The sequence below is a fragment of the Nomia melanderi genome, chromosome 2 (genome assembly GCF_051020985.1).
Source record: "Nomia melanderi isolate GNS246 chromosome 2, iyNomMela1, whole genome shotgun sequence".
In the NCBI taxonomy this organism is placed as follows: Eukaryota; Metazoa; Arthropoda; class Insecta; order Hymenoptera; family Halictidae; genus Nomia; species Nomia melanderi.
Genome location: NC_135000.1, coordinates 27,659,651 through 27,677,475, shown reverse-complemented (window position 1 = coordinate 27,677,475; position 17,825 = coordinate 27,659,651). Strand labels below are relative to the sequence as shown.

The window sequence follows — 17,825 nt, the reverse complement described above, 5'->3', positions numbered from 1 at the left end:
TCCTTACCCGATGCCGCGGTTACGGCGGGAACTTCCACGGGGAACGAGCCGGCTCGAACGATTCGTTGTCTCACGAGATTAAGAGCACGGTTACCCGAACGGTTTCGCGTGTCGCGTGCGACGCTGAAAGCATAAGCAGCTCGTTGTGCTTGCGTGCCGCGGTGTCTGTGCATCGGTACTTACGCAATGCGCCACGTACCAGTCTAGTTGACACGCTCGTTCGCCGTCCGATCGATTATAGTTCCCATCGCGACACTATCGCCGCCCGTTTTTACACGTTCGATGATAAGTTATCTTATTATCCTGTCGCGTTTATCCCCGGCGACGTCGCTCGTTTGTTCCGCTGTGTACTGTTACTATCGCTTATTTATCGGTTAACTGTAGCAGCCGGCGATGCACGAAGCGCGATTCGTTATGCCACGTTAAACGCGACATACTCCGATTCATCCTCCTCGCAAATTAAATTAATCCGCCTATAGCAACCCGGTCTCGGGAGTATTCGGTCTACGTAACGCGCTGTACATTCTCCGGGACACTCGTCTGAATCGAGACGAGCCGATCGTCTATTATTGACAGAAAAATCGCGGAGAAAAATTTTAGACTGTCGCTCCGCGGCGAGGCTCCATGCAATATTAACGTCGAAGGGAGATCGAGGGATTCGCTGCTCGCGTGTTTTATTAACGTAATGGAACAAAGGAATCCATCGGGAGACGGCGGAGAAAGGCGAGAGGTTAATGTCGTATCGAGAATCGTTTATTCTTAAGTGTGTTTCGAGAAGTATCGAAGCTAACGTTGAATCGTTAGCCATTCGTTTACAATATAAATATAAAGCTTATAGAATACTAGTCAACTATATTTGCAGTCCAATTTGGAACGATTTTCGAGCTGACCTTTAATTTCCGTACAACTGCACTCGTTAAAACTTGTGTAATTAACGGTCCGTTGTAAATAAAAATTCTGCTCGACTGTTATATGCACATTGTATTCATTCTTTTACTTGCGTAGGCATTAGATATAAAAAACCCTTCTGCGAGCCTATCCTAGCAGCAGTAAAGCCCAGGGACCCATTGCTTGTTTTTAGTTAATCCGTGGATCGAGCCCAAGGTAGGCAATAGCTACGAATTTCATACCCGCATGTAATTTAAAGTCGAGGCGATCCTCGGGGCTACTGCTGCTACGGTCGTTAGAAATTTCCGAGTCTCCGGCTAACGGAGCCAACCGACGGACCGCTGGCGGAAGTAGGGTTCTCCCAATTTTTGGGAATCCTACCCACGCGTCCGTCGCTCCCCCGCCACCAGCGGAGAGATATATATCGTACACCGACCAACCGGCATATTCATTGTACATTTAGAAATTGAAATATTAGATTGAGAAACCGTAGACCGTGTCACTTCTCTCGCGCTCCCCAAAATACATCCTCCTAATCCCCAACGCCCCGTCGTTTCGGTTTTCTTCCTACACTTGGTACGTCTATATTTTAATTATATCCACGTTTATTCGTGACATTTGGACCCGCTAACGACGTGAAATCTTCATCGGGAATCCGACACGATATCGGGACATAAAAGATCGATCCTCGATTCGGGCCAGTGGACGTCTAATCTATTCCCGGCCAGGAATATTCGAAACCTTCTGGCCAGGAGAAAGCTCGGCGATTCGTCTTCGTACGCTAAATAATAATTCGAACTGGAGGCTAACCTCCTTGCGGCCGGTTCTCCCATCCGGCGGGTTCTCCCGGGGATTCACCGTTGGAACGCGGCCTGGTAAATGCAGCAGCCGGCTAACGATCGGTCTGCGAAGCCGACCGGTACCCCTACCTGCCCCCCCCCCGATAAACCTGCATTACGTTTCGATACCGATACGGACCGCGTGATTAATTCTTTCCATTAATCACGCTTCTATCCGTCATTGTAGCCCGGCAATCTGCGACGTTATTCTTCCGCGCCAACTTTCACCGCGGAGGATCAATCATAATCGAGGCTTAAACAGGTGGATAGAGGATCTCACGTATCAAAATGAAAAGTGATCGATAGAAGAGAGTTTCCTCGTGGATTTCAGGATTATTCGAATTGTTTCGGCCGCGTGTTTGTCCGAGGAAATTAGCCGAATGGATTCTTCGTTCGGAGGGAAAGTATTATAGTGTTATAGTATGAATAATTAAAGGGTGGATCTTGGGTAATCGAGAGGTAGGAATAAATATGTGCATTTAATGAAGTGGAGCTGAAACTATGGTGAAAATGTACAATATACGTGAAAAGTACAAGTCAATGCTAAGATTATCTTATAATGACAAATTTCTACTGTCATCTCCAGCGTAACAAGTGCAAAGTGTTAGCGTTTAGTAATAACAGTAAAACAATTTTCGCGCCTCCTCTAGCAATAGTCCACTCCCAGGTTGGAAACCATAAAACCCCTTGCTCTACGATTTCTTTTTGAACTGCGATCGATCTACTTTGTTACTAACAATCTATTGGATTTTAGAAATATTATTCTGTAAATGTTTACGCCGATTTTGATTGATGCGATCACATTGACATGTACTCCAATTACCTACTATCAAATCTCCAGTTTCCACGATCTAAATAAACGAGCATCGATTCTTTTAGGAATAATAGAATAAAAGTGTACAATAGAAGGGAAATACAATTTAGGGAATAATAGAATAAAAGTGTCCAATAAATGCCCGTAAATCTAGTGTTAATTGCGAGATTGAGGTTACTCCTTTTTCTCCCATAAGTGAAGCAGATCCTACTCCTATCACTAGTTTCCTACTCCAACCGTGAACGTAAGATCGAGCAAGCGTTTGAGTTGTACGCATCCGAACTCGTCCGTGAATAAAATTGGCGCACGGTATGCAAAAGGTTCGCCACGCCTGATCTAATCGTTCGTCTACGAATGGCAAATAGAGAAGGATCGTTCTGAATAATTTTTCGTATCCGCCGGTTTCGCGTGCGTCGCGTTTTCACGACTTCGGCGGAGAATAATGAAGTAGTTTTCGGATTGAATATTGGAATGGAGATTAACCGTGCCGAGCGATGTGAAAGGAACAATGAATAATGTATAAGGAAACGACGATATTAATTTATTTGGGATTATTCGAACGGATATTCCTCCGATCGACTGTTTACCCGTTGCAAGCGAGCGGAATTCCATCCGAATAGAAATTTCATCGGTTGTTCTTATCCCGTTTATGTTGTACGAATAAAATTTTGCTCAACGCCGGTTTACAACCGGATTTACCGCGCCGTATAAATTTTATCAACGCGTCGCGGATGTCTTCCGGGGGATTAACTTCCGACGAAATACGGCGTAATGCTGTTGCGGCCGGCGATCCGCGAACGGTCAGCGGCGGCCCGGCTTCGCCCGAATCTTGTTTAACCGTTTAACGACGCCGTGAAACGTAATCGATGAGTTAGGAGCAGAATGACATTTTACTCGCGGTCCCGTAAACGTAGTATAATGTTTACTGGTAATAATCCCGCCTACTGATAGACCAGTCTCTCCTGCGAGGAGATTTTCAGGATCGGAGAACGCGATGTTCCATTTTGACCTCATTTTACGGAGAAGCTTCGCTTTCGACGGAAAATATTCTTTAAGGACTAAGACGATTTTAGTCAATACTTAGATAAACTGGCGAGAAATTCTCGTCTCTTATAGTTTCATACATGAAACTTTCTCATAACGATAATACACAGTAAAAAATCGAAAATCATATATCTAATCCTATTCTAAATAGAATTTAAAGAATTATCAACAGATTTCGAAACTAACTCAAAAAAAAGAACGAAAATTCTATATAATTCTCTCAATTTCCCGACCCCGTAAGTAGTATAGGTCACTATGACGCCAGACATAATCTTCAAGCCCCTCGAAAAAAGCTAGAATCCGAGATAATAGAGAACTATCTCGTATTGTGCCAATGAAGTTCATAAAATGGCCGGGTTCAAGGGTTGCAGTAAACAGGTCAGCGTCCCTCGATAAGGTATCGAAAATTTATCGCGCGACGTCGACGCGTCGCGGCGGCTTCCTGGCCGCGTCCCCCTCCTTTCTGCGTGCACTTCCGGTAAATACAGTGGAGAAATGGAATCGACGGTTTCCCTCTTCCAGTCGAACGATCAACCAACTGCCCTCTTACTTCACCCTTGACCAGTCCTGAAACTTTCCCAAAGGATTTCTTGACTGGTGTGACTCGCGGTGACCCTCTTCCTCTTCTTCTTCCTCTTCCTCTTCCTCTTCCTCTTCCTCTTCCTTTTCCTCCGCGTCTTCTTTGGAACCTTGCAGACCGACGCTCGACGTGGCCTTCTATTTGGATCGACGCCGTGAAATTTTCAAGTAGGAAGTATCCTTCGACCTTTCGTCGTCTGAACACGCGCCCCTACCCTTCCGACAACTTCCTCCTCGAGTAACGCGAGCGATGCATCGATAATGATAATGAAACACTCGGTGGTAATTGATGGAGGTACGTCGGTGTTGTTGGAAGCGATATGTTTAATGATTGTTGGTTCATTACACGTCGTTGTTGGAGATGATATATGGAACATTTTGATATCTTTAGTGTTAGTGTACTTGTATTGTTAGAGAGATTTTTATGTCGAAGTTGTTTATGTTGTAGATATTTTTCGATTAGAAGTTGATGTATTGGAGATATCTTTGATATGGGAGTTTGTATATTAGGGAAATCTTTGTTATAGGAATTTTTAGATATCTTTATTATGGAAATTTCTCTATTGTAGATATCTTCGTTATGGGAGTTTGTATATTGTAGAAATCTTTGTTATAGGAATTTTTAAATTATAGATATCTTTATTATAGGAATTCCTATGTTACAGATATCTTTGTTATATGAATTTTTATATTATAGATATCTTTATTATAGGAATTCCTATGTTATAGATATGTTTATTATAAGAATTCTTACATTATAGATGTCTTTATTATAGGAATTCCTATGTTATAGATATCTTTGTTATAGGAATTTTTATATTGTAGATATTTTTATTATAGGAATTCCTATGTTACAGATATCTTTATTATAAGAATTCTTACATTATAGATATCTTTATTATAGGAATTCCTATGTTATAGATATCTTTATTATAGGAATTCTTATATTATAGATATCTTTATTATAGAAATTTCTGTACTGTAGATATCTTTGTTATGGAAATTTGTACGTTAGAGAAATATTTATTATAGGAATTTTCATTTAGACATCTTTATTATGGAAATTTCTGTACTGTAGATATCTTTGTTATGGAAATTTCTATATTGTAGAAATCATTTTTATAGGAATTCTTATATTATAGATATCTTTATTATGGAAATTTTTGTACTGTAGATATCTTTGTTACGAAAATGTGTACATTACAGAAACCGTAACAGGAATGTCTATAATAGAAACTCTGATTCTCGAGTGCGATTGCCAATATTGAGTAACGTAACTGGAAAAAATACTAGAACCGCTATACGCTGAACGGTATTTTTTAATGAAAAGTGACCTACCGCGTGTCGATGAACGAACAAACAACCGTGCCGTCAACATTAAAAACTGGACGCTAACAAAGTTTCCTTTGATTTCTGTTTGCAGCGCTGTCCGACCGACCAATGTTTGCCGAGCCAATACCGAACGTCACCGTGCCAGTGGGCAGAGATGTCAGCCTACCGTGTGTCGTCGAAAACCTCGGTAATTACAAGGTAATTAAATCGAACAGTCTAGTTTCCGAACCGAATCAACCAAAAACTCCAGCCGGATTCGATACACGCCCCAGCATCCTCTAATTCCTCATTCCCTATAAATTCTAAAGCAATCTTGTTCAAATAACCATGGAACACGCGCCGAAAACGCTCAATCGCGAAAGAATGTTTCAACGAAATCATGGTCCGCCAATGAAGTTCCCTTAATTAAAATCCCTTCCATTTTTATCTCATCGGCAAACGAATTACCTCGTTCTTTTATGTTATCAAATTCACGCACACTTTGTTGCGCAGCGGGACATTTCCGAGGTAATTATGTGAATTCAAAGATATTTGATTGTCCGTGCTCAGTGCAAGTCAGAGGGACAAAGGGTTTCATGCGAGACTACGCCTGAAAGATAATGAGGCGGATCGCGGAAGTTCGCCAAATTTTTGTCCGCGTGTTCGGCTCCCTTTTCTCGCGTGCAAAATAAATTTTTCAAAAGCTGTTCACCCCGGAGCGAACGGAATCCGTGCGCCACGCGGTGCAGAGAATGATTCCATCCACGTAAAGGGACGGAATGAAACGAATTACAGCTTACTGATCACAAATACCTGGTTCCAGGATGACGTATAACAAACTTTAATACTGTTTTACCTAAACAATACTGAATATTTCGTATTATCTGCCCGATTCTCTTCAATTCTCACGATAAACCTCTTCCTCTTCAGAATACTGTCCATGATTCTTTCAAAACCGATACATCAGTAAAGCTTCTCTTATAAAACTCCAACGGCAATAAACCATAGAATTTATTATACCCGTTCAAAATAGTAAGGAAAATAAAAGATCGAAGGAATGTTATAGCATTTTTCATTTTCACCGGAGATGCTATAAAAATTAGTTGCAGTTGCTGATAGATGACAATACCATCTGGAGTGCTAAGGGTTAACCCTCTGCACTCAAGAGGTATCTCTCAGTGACTTGATTTGATTCGCAAAATTATAAAGTCTCATATGTAATATTAACCCTCAGCACTCCAGATGGTTTTTTAATAGTTTGGTTTTGATGGATCGAGCGAAGTCTTACGTTAGCTATTGTCGAGTTAAGAAGTTGTAATTTTGTAGTGTTACAGAATATGGTTTGTATTGTTTTGGATTATTTTGGAATATTTTGCGTACTCGAATTGTGTACTCGAGAGATTGACGGCGCTTCTGAATTGAATTAAGTCTTATTTCAGTTACTAGGGAATTGGGACATAGTCTTTTTGCTGAGGGTTAACTAGTTTCAAAGGACATCGTCAGTATCTCATCGGAGAATATTGAATATTCTTGTGAAAAACTTGTGCAAAGGGTTAATAAAAAAGAAGGGCGGATTCGAATGCATATTCATACCTCGACGCATCGCCTGCACGATGCACCGTGAATTACAACAGATTCTATATACAAACTGTGGCCTATTTAAACAAGGAACAGAGCGTACCTTTATGCGGTGACGTCGCCGTAGTCCCCGAGTTTACGCATCTCGCCGTAAGACGCGCAATTCAGGTGTTCCCGGTGAAGGAACGCGACGCGACGCGATGCATTGCAGCGAAATGCAGTATACAGGTAGGAGTCGCCGCTTACGTAAGCCGCGTCCAAGATTCCGTTGTTACGCAACGCGCCGCGGATGAGTAATAAATGCCGGCGCAGACGCATTGTAACGCCCCGAGACGCTCGCGACGGTTGCACTCTCAAATATTCAGGGCGCCCGTACGCGGCGCATCGCCGTCAGGCAGGGGTTACCTCGAAATCGGCGACACGGATTTCACCGGTGCCTCGATCGACAACTGCATTAACCGATAATGACGTTCGCCGACATACCGGTTCCTTCAATTCGATTCGATGAATTTTTTCGTTGGAATTCAGCTGCAGGCTCCTCTTAACGATTTATCGAGTTGTTTGGGTATTTGTGCATTACGACGATTTGATTGTTTAGATCTATTGATATTTGAGGCGATCGAGAGCATATGTGGTTGTAGGAAAGGAATATTGAGAATTAATCCTTTGCGCTCGGAAGTTTCTAGACGTGTTTAACATTTTTTGACGATATTCCTTGAAACTAACTCGAAAGGAAATCACGAGAACATTGAGAACAAAGCTGTTTTGTTACAATATTTTATGTGTCAAGGCATTGTACAGAGTTCAATATTAACCCTTTGCACTCGAGAGGTGACTCTCAGTCACCACTTGATTTGACACAGTAAAACTATAGAATGTGATATTTAACGTTAAACTTTGTGTAATGCCTCGATACGTGAAACGTTGGAATAAAGCAGCTTTGTTCCTCAATGTACTGGTTTCTCTTCGAATTATTCTCAAAGAACCTCGTATTCGCCTCGTAAAGGAATGTTAAATATTTCTATTAAGAAACATCCGGGTTAAATATCAGATTTTAGAGTTTTACCAAAGTCGAATCAAATGGAGACTGAGAAGGTATCTGCTTGAGAAGGTATACAAAGGGCTTGCTGACCATATTTATATATATATATATATATATTTATTTATTTATATATATAAATATAATAAAATAATAATAAAATAATTTAAGTATAAATATATTATTTTATTATTTTATTATTAATTTTATTATATTTAATTTTATTATTAATTTTATTATACTAACATAAAAGACGAAGAACCGAGTAAGTCCTCGTACATCTAAAACGAATGTTATTTATTTCATTAAACTGAGAAAAATCAGAAAATATCAGAAGATCGACTTAACCGCACGACTTCCGAGCGACTCGGTTCTTTCGACCCGCGAAGGTGGAATTACGTTGTTTACTTGTAACGTAGATAACGTTTGTACTATCACAATATTGCTTTACGATTGATTGCACAGAAGAGATAAGATTGCGAAGTGCCCGTCGAGCTACAAGGAAACCAAACATTGTCTTCCATTTCTCTTTCTCCAATAATACCCACATCCCGCGGAACACGCGTCACTAAGCCGATAATCGTCGATTAGAATCGGCGCAGCGAGACCCCTATCGATCGAAGCAGCAGAAACCGCGATCGGTTTCGATACAATTCCGAGCACGATTCCGATACAACGAACGGAAGACGTCGCGGAGACAAAAACCGCGGGCCGCGCCAACGCAAAATGGCGGCGTCGCCGCGAGAAAACGGGCCGGGGCGCGCGTGCATTATTGAACCGGCGGAATATCGAATGGATAATGAATATTCCCGATTGCGGTTGATCCGTTAATAAATGATACGCCGCTCGATCCGTCGGCGGGTGCCCGAAGCGCGCGGAGAGTCGGGACGAGCGAAAAAAAGACAACGGGACCGGCGAAAATATGAAACGCAAATACACGGATTCGGGAACAATGGCGCTTGAAGCGGGGCCGGGGGAGGCTTTGAGCGTTTCACGACGATAATTCTACCGGCCTATTAATCGGGAACAATGCCGGATAGCGGAAACAAAAAAGAAAGGAGAGCCGAGCTTTCGTTCGCGTCGAACCGACCGCGGGAACCTTCGAAAAATGTATCGTTCGAATTACTTGCAGCGTGTAATGCGCGGCTAACAACTGGAAGAGGGGGGGAGGGGAGCGCCGTCGGGTTCGGCGGCACGCGCAGCCGGCGATTAAAAAGAATGCGCCCGGCAAAGAAATGAAAACAAGAAGCCGCGCTCGCTCGCTCGCTGGTTCGGAGCGGCACAGCTCGCCCGCATCGCGATAATACACGTCGGCGGAGCGCAACGCGTGTTCCACATTATCCGACCATTTACGTCTTCGCGGTCGTTAATCGTTGAACCGTCGGACAGGGTGGGAGCGAATAAGAACGCGGAGAAAGGAAACGGCAACCGGAAGCGCGATGCGGTTTATCTCCGATCTGCTAAGCCGCGTTACAGGTCCGCCGCGCTTCTTCGTCCTGACGCGAAACTCTTTCTTGCGACACCCGGTAAGTGATTAGCCTGGGCAGATCAATTTTAAGAGCTCGCGATAGTCCGACGAACGTGTACCGCCGGATTCAGTGTAGAGAATGCTGCTCGCTTTCTTTCGGCCGAACGAAACTCCCTCGGACTCGCCGAGGAATCGGGTTATCGATAGAAGCTGCGGAATTAAAGATTCATTGTGATCGATTGGGAAATTCATTATAATTTCATGATGCGAACTTTCGAGTCAGGTTATGGGAGAAATATTCCATTGAATAATCATCATCGCGAATTACCTCGAATATTTAACACTTTACCGGCCGCTGTCACGTAAGCGTGACTTCTTTCAACGGTGATATTATTTTATCATTCCAATGTTTATATAGGAATACATTGATGCTATTTTTATACAAACAATTGCTTCACTGTTCTCCCTTCCCAATATACCAGTCTTTTGTTAAAATCTTTTAAGCAAACTTCCTCTGTTAGTTTCCAACTATCTTCCGCTGCCTTCGAATCTCGAAAGTTTAGATCTATTATAAAGTTATAGAATATAACTAAACCTAACGGCGACGCGATAAATTTGCGGCCGGCAAAGTGGTAAATATTCTCACATTCGTCGAGCCGTAATGAGAACGATACAACATGCCTCTAAAAAACAGCCCCATCGCTTCAATCACTAGCATCATCCCATCGCGACGTTATTAGCATTACCGCAATTCCGCCGAACGACGCATCGCGACGGCGTACCGGTAATTTCTCCCGGGTCTTTTCTTCTTCCTGGACCCGGGGGGGATCTCGGAGGAAGGGCAGAGATTCTTCGACGTTATCGACGACGATCCATCCGTGCCCGACCGGCGGGCATTCAGGACCACTGTTATGCGACCGGTATTGGAAACGCATCAGTTGCACCGTGAAGAAGCCGGATCGGTGCCGGCTGCTGCCCCGCGGCCGGTCGACGTTACACGCGAACAAACACATTGGCGTGTAAAGGCTAGTCCAGACTGGCAGTCTATACGTACTGCCTATATCGATGGTACGCACACTTTTATGAATCTATTTTCGAAACTGAGCATTTTCTGACTCTTGCAAAGCCTGGGTTTAATTCACCCTGATGCATTCTTTGAATCTTTTTTATTTCAATTACGTTCTCGTTTCTTTGATTTAACACTGAAACTACCAAATGGGTCATAATGACCCATTCCAGGTTTCTTCTTTTGCAATTATTAAAAAGGTAACAGATGTTTCTCTGAATTATAAATCAATTAAAGTCTCAATAGATACACTCCTGGAATTTCTACAGAGGAATTTCAAAAAGATTCAACTGCTCGGTAGTTTTACTGATAATCTTGTCATAAACACTATATGTTTCATGTTATGCGCCATTTTGTTTAATATTGTACAATTTAGTCGCGTTCTATCTTCAAGGATACTTTTTAATTTGTATGTAAGAAAATTCTAGCTTTTAGAAATTGCTCCTACTTTTTTAGTATTTCTGATGTGTGGATGAACTGAGTTTACAGGACTCATTGATTAAATTAATGAGGAAAACGAAGACACATTAGTGTATAGGTGACAATTGAAAGTTGTAAAGGATAAGTTATATAAGTAATGCTCGCCATTAAATTTTCCCCGGTGTCTCCTGTACAGGAATAGTTTTATTGTCTCTCAGTCTGGATTAGCCTTAACGAGCGGCCGCGATGAAGTACAGGCGCTTCGTAGGAACATCGTGAAAAACAGCTAGACGGGAACTGAATACACGTTTCGACGTTCGATCGAGGTAACCGTCCGCTAATCTGCTATACTTTTAGATCGTGCACCATAATATGATCGTAACCCGACGTGACTACCCGCTCAAGGTCCGTTCGAATCGAGTCGACGAGAGTCTGTGTGCATGATTAAAATTAACGCTCGAGTTTGAATAAAGAGTTCTGTCACTCGCGTTTCAATGACGCGGTAATCAGATCGTTGAGATATTTATTAATTAGCGGTACATTGAATTATTAGTAGAATGAGTTCAGTTCTGCTCCTGTCGTTTCGCGAATTATTTGCAACGAGAGTGCGCGTGAAAGTAGGGGTACGTTAGAAATTGTTAGGATTAAGGATATTTTGTAAAAGGTCATAAACTAAGGATGGCAAGAGATCATTCCGGAGTAACCTAACCTGGACCATACTCGGGCGTTTAAGTACTGCGAGCACTTCTGCCGACGTTACTGTCAATTCGCGAAATTATTCCCGGAACTTCGTCGTAATTCCACGTTGTATTCGTGTTCATTGAAGTTTAGGAATGTTCCCGGGCCACTTAGAATTTAAGAGGGCACTTAGTCTTTTACATTTCGTGTAGCATCTTCGCTGGGACCGTCACACGGGCGACGATCATAATTACGTCGAACAGAAATATCCCCGCGACTCACTTCAAATTTCGTTCCGTAAAATCACAATATAACGGCACTCCTCGTTCGGTGATTAAAATTCATTCCAATACCCCCGAAAATCGAACTTTGAAGTCAAAATTAAATCCTTACTTTACGATTCACTCGGAAACTACGCCCACGAGGGCTGCTCCGTCATTGTGAATTCGCTGGAATGTAGAATTGTAACGTATATTCATTGTAAATCTATATTCGTCGTAGATATCGAGTATCCATTAACAACGAAACTGAAGTTATTCGATTATAGTTAAAAAGAAACATATGATATTCATATATCTTCCATTTAGTTCGAAACTTAGTTCAAATTACAGGGCAAGCTATTAACGAAATAAACTGTAATGATTCATTAAGGTTAACCCCTTGGCGTATTTACTTTCGTTGCTAAGCTCGTGTAATATTTTCCTATCGACAATCTGTAAGAAATACAACAAAATTTTCCATTCTACTTCAGGTGGAAATTTCATTTGAAGATAATTCAATTTCATTAACGTTTGCGGAATCGTTAGCTGTACTAGGTTTCTGGAAGACAGTGACAGCTCGGTCAGTTTTCGAAGCTTAGTTTATTAACACAAGTTTCAGCTACTGGGAACGCGAGCGTCGGTCATTAGGTTGATACATTTTTAAACATCGATCAAATTGAAATTTGTAACATTTGTAACATTTTGCTATCAACTATTTGGAAGAAATACAACAAAATTTTCCATTCTACTTCAGATGGAAATATCATTTGAAGATAATGAATTGATAATAGGAAAATAGTTTGCTTTGATCCGTGAATAATGAACAACATTGATTCTTAAATTAGTTTAGAAATCTTCATCGCGAGTCTCGCTCGTCATTGTACGGCAAGGGGTTAATTAATCTTTTTCATACTGTCCTTGATGGTCCGGTGGAAAATAGTGGAATATCTTTTACCGCAGAATCGAAGAGAAAAAACGTCCGGCGGTTTTATTCCGGCGTGGCAAACATCTTTACGATTCCATAGAATAATGGCGGTGGCTGTAATCGCGGCAGGGATTAAGCTTTATCGTCGACGTATTGTGACGCTCACCTCGTACCTCGTAAAACTGGATCAGTCGAATTATTAAAATTCTCCTGTCGCCCCGCGGAACTCGGTTTTATCTTAATGCCCGTGTTACGATCGGTTATTGTTATCTGTATACCGTTAATCTTTAATCACTCCGAGCGCACGCTCGTGAACCCGTCAAGGAAAAAACTGCGGCGGAACCGCGGGAATATTAAGAGCCCCGATTGGCATCGTCGCGACTGAACAGTTTACTGTCGATTTATGTAGGAAGTACAATGCTGTCCGTGTTTGTAAACAGTGGGTACGGCAGTTTGTGGAACAGTGGGGAGAAGTGAATTAGCGGAATTTTGGGACGCAGCCATGTTTAACACCTTGGCCTACAAGGAGTGAGACTCGTGGTGACGATTTTCAATGTGATTCAATAAATATATATATTACTCAGTTCATTCGAATTCGAAGTAAATATTATTCTTCTATAATCAACTATTATACTTCAAAGGAAATATAGGTGTAACATATGATTAGAATTTTCCTGTTTTTCCAATAAATTATTAATGACAAAGTAGTCGTATCGATCAGAGTTGAGAAATAAATAGGCCGAGGGGTTAAGTATAGCTACTTGATTAGATAGAAGATTGGTCCTATTTCGAATGAAACAGTTAATTAGAAATGTTATTCGGTGAAAATTGCAATTTTAAAAGGAAGAATTTTCTATTCATGCCTAGCAGACCATTTATTATATCCATATGTATCTATAATTAGAATAAGTCGTCCATTGATTGAATATTGATAATTGTTAATATTGCATTTAACGAGTTATTTGATTTTATTGCGTGCAATGAGAGATTTTTCAAACTAAACTCCACACTTACCTGGTTAAACAAAGAAGTAACACTTAGACTCGTAAAATTCAGTTACAAAACTATCATAACGAGTCTTACGATACCATGTCACAGGGCAAGAGGTCAACGACTCAAATTACAGCGGAAACGCGAGCCCGTCTCTTCGGTGTCTCGTCGAAAAGAGGATCGATCTGCAATTTTCCCGGCGCACGTTGGCGTGCGGGAACTTAACGGCTCACGGGGTAATTGGCTCGGACTAATAAACGCCTTCGGCCGTTCGGGGAGCGTCTTCCCGTTCCGCCAGGGTCACGTGCACGCGCGCGGAGAGCCGCGGTGCACGCGGAGGGAAGTTCGAACCGGGAACGGGACACGTGCCGTTCCCATTTGGCCCGCAGCGGCGCCCAATCACCGCGATTCCGCGAAATTTGTCGCGATAACGGGTCCTCGGTCGGCGGACACGTTCGCGCGTACAATCGCAGTTCGATGCACGTGCGATCCGTTCACGTGGACACTGCAGATTGCCTTTGTCCATCGAGAACGACGTGAACATTGCAGCTTCTTATCAGATTTTCGTTTGTTTCGCTGCTTGCTCTGGTTTGCTTAACCGTTCGAGTGCTAAGCGCCGCCTATCGGCTCGTGCAATCAAATTAACTTTACTTATCTATTGTCCTAATCGTTTATTTTCGTTTCTGTTACAACCAACTTGGAAACGAGAGAACGAAACGTTCGCACGCTTTAGAACTTGCTCGTGTAAGAATAGAAAAGCGGAATTCAGCTCCTGAATCGAAACGAGACGCGCGATCACGCCAGTTGCCACTTTTCGAGTTCTCGCAGAAACAGCTCAGATGGTTAACACTAGAACTACCGAGCATTTGATACGATTGAAATGCAATTGTTATGAATATAGTAATAGATTATTTTTGGTTGCTTCAGACACTTATTATAGTAATCAAGTGAAACTATTTTCAAAATCATTTCGAACATTCAATGCTTTGAAGATATCAATAATGGCGAAACAGGAAAACTGAAACCAGTCGTCTTGACTGGTACGTAGTTCTAGAGTTAATCGTTTAAATCTCATTTATTACAGAAACGGATTTCACTCAAAGAGTATCGTAAGTTAATTCTTCAAAAATTTGTTGTTCTGTAGATGTTACAGTAGTTGGTTTCAAAGTTCTTCATAATTCCAAGATGTTAACCAACATTTAATTGTTCTAAAGTTTCTCGCTCGAGTTAGGAATTGCTTGATGTTAGAAAAGATATTCGAACATTTCACGGTTTCGTAAACTTTGCTAAAATTACTCATTGACACCAATGACACAATCTCAAAGTTTCCATTCTTTGTATCCACTTAACCGCAAGAAAACCAACTGCTACACAGACCACACTCCCTGTAGAACGGTCCAGCTCCAATCTGCTCGAATATCACATTCTCCTCGATCCTTTCACGATTCCAATTCACTCAGCAAGGCGAGACCACTCCATTTTTCCCAGTTCGAGCTGCGACGCGCGTAATTTTTCCCGACCCGAGCTTTGTCAAGGGTCGAGTCCGTCCGTGCGAGTCCGCCGAACAGCGTCCGCGGCTTTTCTCCGCGCGGAATCTCCCCGAACAGCTGCGCGGACGGAGTTTCCGGCGTAATTCCAGTCCGGGCCGGAACAATGCCGGCTTCCCGGCATAATTAAATCCCGGAAAATTGACAAAGTCGTACGGTTTCTTCGGAGTTAGCCGGAAATCGCGGGCCGGCCGCGGCGACGCGCCGCGGGGAAAGGGTTTCGCGAGGGAAGGAGCTTTGGCGCCCCGGTAAATGGAATTTTCTGGCGTTTCGATCAAAGGGAGCCGCCTGGGACCGCCGAGCGTCGAGGGTCTAATGAGTCAGAGGCGGAGATACGCCGCGTCCGCGGCTACGTGTCTCGAATCCGTGGGAAAAAAATCATTTGCCGATGCGAGATCGTTCCCCTTTCTTCTCGGTCTCCGCGAGAGAACGTTTCGCCGAATTGGAACGCTCGAGAGGACAGATTCTGGCAAAAAACTGATGAAACTGCTGGGAGAGGAGCTTCCGTTATTTACTCTCGCGTTTGACGGGAATTGATGGGACAAAGGTATGCAAAGGCGTTCGAGTAATCGAGAAATCCTGGAGAGAAAGACTTGTATAATATATGAAATTTAATTCGCGTATCTTATCCTTGAATTTCCTTTGAATTCCCTGAACATATTGATGGGTCGTTGGTTCGGTTTGATTTATCGAGGTAATAACTTAGCGAGCCATTACGTGTCACGCAGGAACGAAAGCTATATAGGAAGCCGTATATCGCGGCCCGGCGAGAGTACGAAGGAAAAATTAATATGATCGCGTTTAAAAACGGACATCGGTATTCCCGCTTTTCTTCGGCCGGTTTCGACGGTTAATAGTTCGACGGATTTCATTTCCAGGCCGCAACGGGTATTACAAGATTATCTCTCGTAATGGCTTCCGTTTCCAACGGCGGCCGGGTAATTTCACGGTGGAATCGGCCCCGGAACAATGCCGAACGTTCGAGTGAAATCAAAATCTAGTCGTTCGACGGCGATCGGTCGAAATATATCGAATGGTCCCCTCGCGTTTTCGACGAGATGGTTCCTTCGTCCGTAATGCGACGTCGGCCGGTATATCCGATTGCGTTTTTCTGCCCGTCGCCCGGCAAAAATGCCGTTTCGTGTTATTGTTTACGCGGTTCCACAGATCCGCGGTCCTCGTAATCCACGCGAGAAATATTCCGCCGCGAGAGGGGCCCGGACCAGTTTTTGCGAATATTTGCATTTCATTTGAACGGGTCACGGCGACGCCGGACGGACGGATCCCATCATGGCCGCGCGCTGATGCTCAATTAATGTTCCAAAGCGTTTCGGGATAAATCAAAGGACGCGCACGATCGTAAATCAATCGCGGCTAATTCACCGACGCTATTATTATCACGTATAATAAATTTCGTTCGCTGACGGCTTTATTTTCACCGGCTTTTTTCGTCATTATACGCGTCACTTGGCGTCTCCCGTAATTATTTGCCGCGGGAATGCGCTCTGTACCGGTGAGAAATTGAGTAACGACTGCTGTCATTTTAATGCTGCGTGTTCGCTATTTTGGAACGCTAAGATCTCCGAGAATTCCGCAGGTATCATTTGGAATTAATTATTTTCATTCGGTATTAATGTTTCACTATACTGTCAAAGAATTAAAAGTACACATATAATAGAATGAGATTTGTCTTTCGAAATTTTAGTTATTTTCTCCGTTCAATCATTCCTCAATCGAATGTTCCACATTCCTTATAATTAATTTTACGTAGATTGTCAACACTAGAACTACCGCGGATTTAAAACGATTGATACGCAATCACTATAAAAATTGTAATTTAGTTTTTAGTATTCGTATACATTATAGTATTCGAGTAAAGCTATTTATTTTCGAGATCATTTCAGATATTCAATGCTTTTAAGATATCAATAATTCAAAAACAATCGAAACCATTCATTTTGATTGGTAGTTCTAGTGTTAAAACAGTCGGAAAGTTGATTCAGAATATACGACTATGCTTGCAAAATAATTGTAACTCAAAATTTCAAGTTTGACAGCTAGAAATACCCTTAATCCTTTGCGGACGAACATTTTGGCGAGACCAGATGTCCATGTTTGCAACGCTAAGTCGCAAACAAATGATTCAACCCTCTATAGGCCGAATTTTTATTCGTAATCGTAACAAAATCTATGCAGTACAAAATTAATAAATATCCACATATGAATACGAGTTGACAATATATTCAATAGTTTCAATAATTTCATCAAACGAGTATATTTTGTAACTTTCAAATTACAATGACGTTAACGCGTATAAAAGTTGAAGTTAACTGATTTCTTAATTTTACTCGCCACTTCGAGTGCAAAATGGAATAAATC

General features: G+C 42.3%; 2 protein-coding genes across 7 annotated transcripts in view; one reads left to right on the top strand and one right to left on the bottom strand.

Moving 5' to 3' along the window:
- The window catches only part of FucTC (alpha-(1,3)-fucosyltransferase C), a 28,518-nt gene extending 14,382 nt beyond the window's left edge, over nucleotides 1-14,136 (bottom strand). For 2 of the 6 annotated variants that reach the window (XM_031991314.2, XM_031991316.2), the window contains exon 1: nucleotides 8-172. The gene's annotated coding sequence lies outside the window, so the exon portion shown is untranslated. The other 4 variants (XM_031991320.2, XM_031991317.2, XM_031991318.2 and 1 more) reach the window with 4 other exon arrangements.
- The window catches only part of LOC116433335 (lachesin), a 440,445-nt gene that overhangs the window by 286,261 nt on the left and 136,359 nt on the right, over nucleotides 1-17,825 (top strand). The window contains exon 4 of the mRNA XM_076364626.1: nucleotides 5,588-5,694. Coding sequence (XP_076220741.1) covers nucleotides 5,588-5,694 — 107 coding nt within the window. The remainder of the gene's footprint in view (nucleotides 1-5,587; nucleotides 5,695-17,825) is intronic.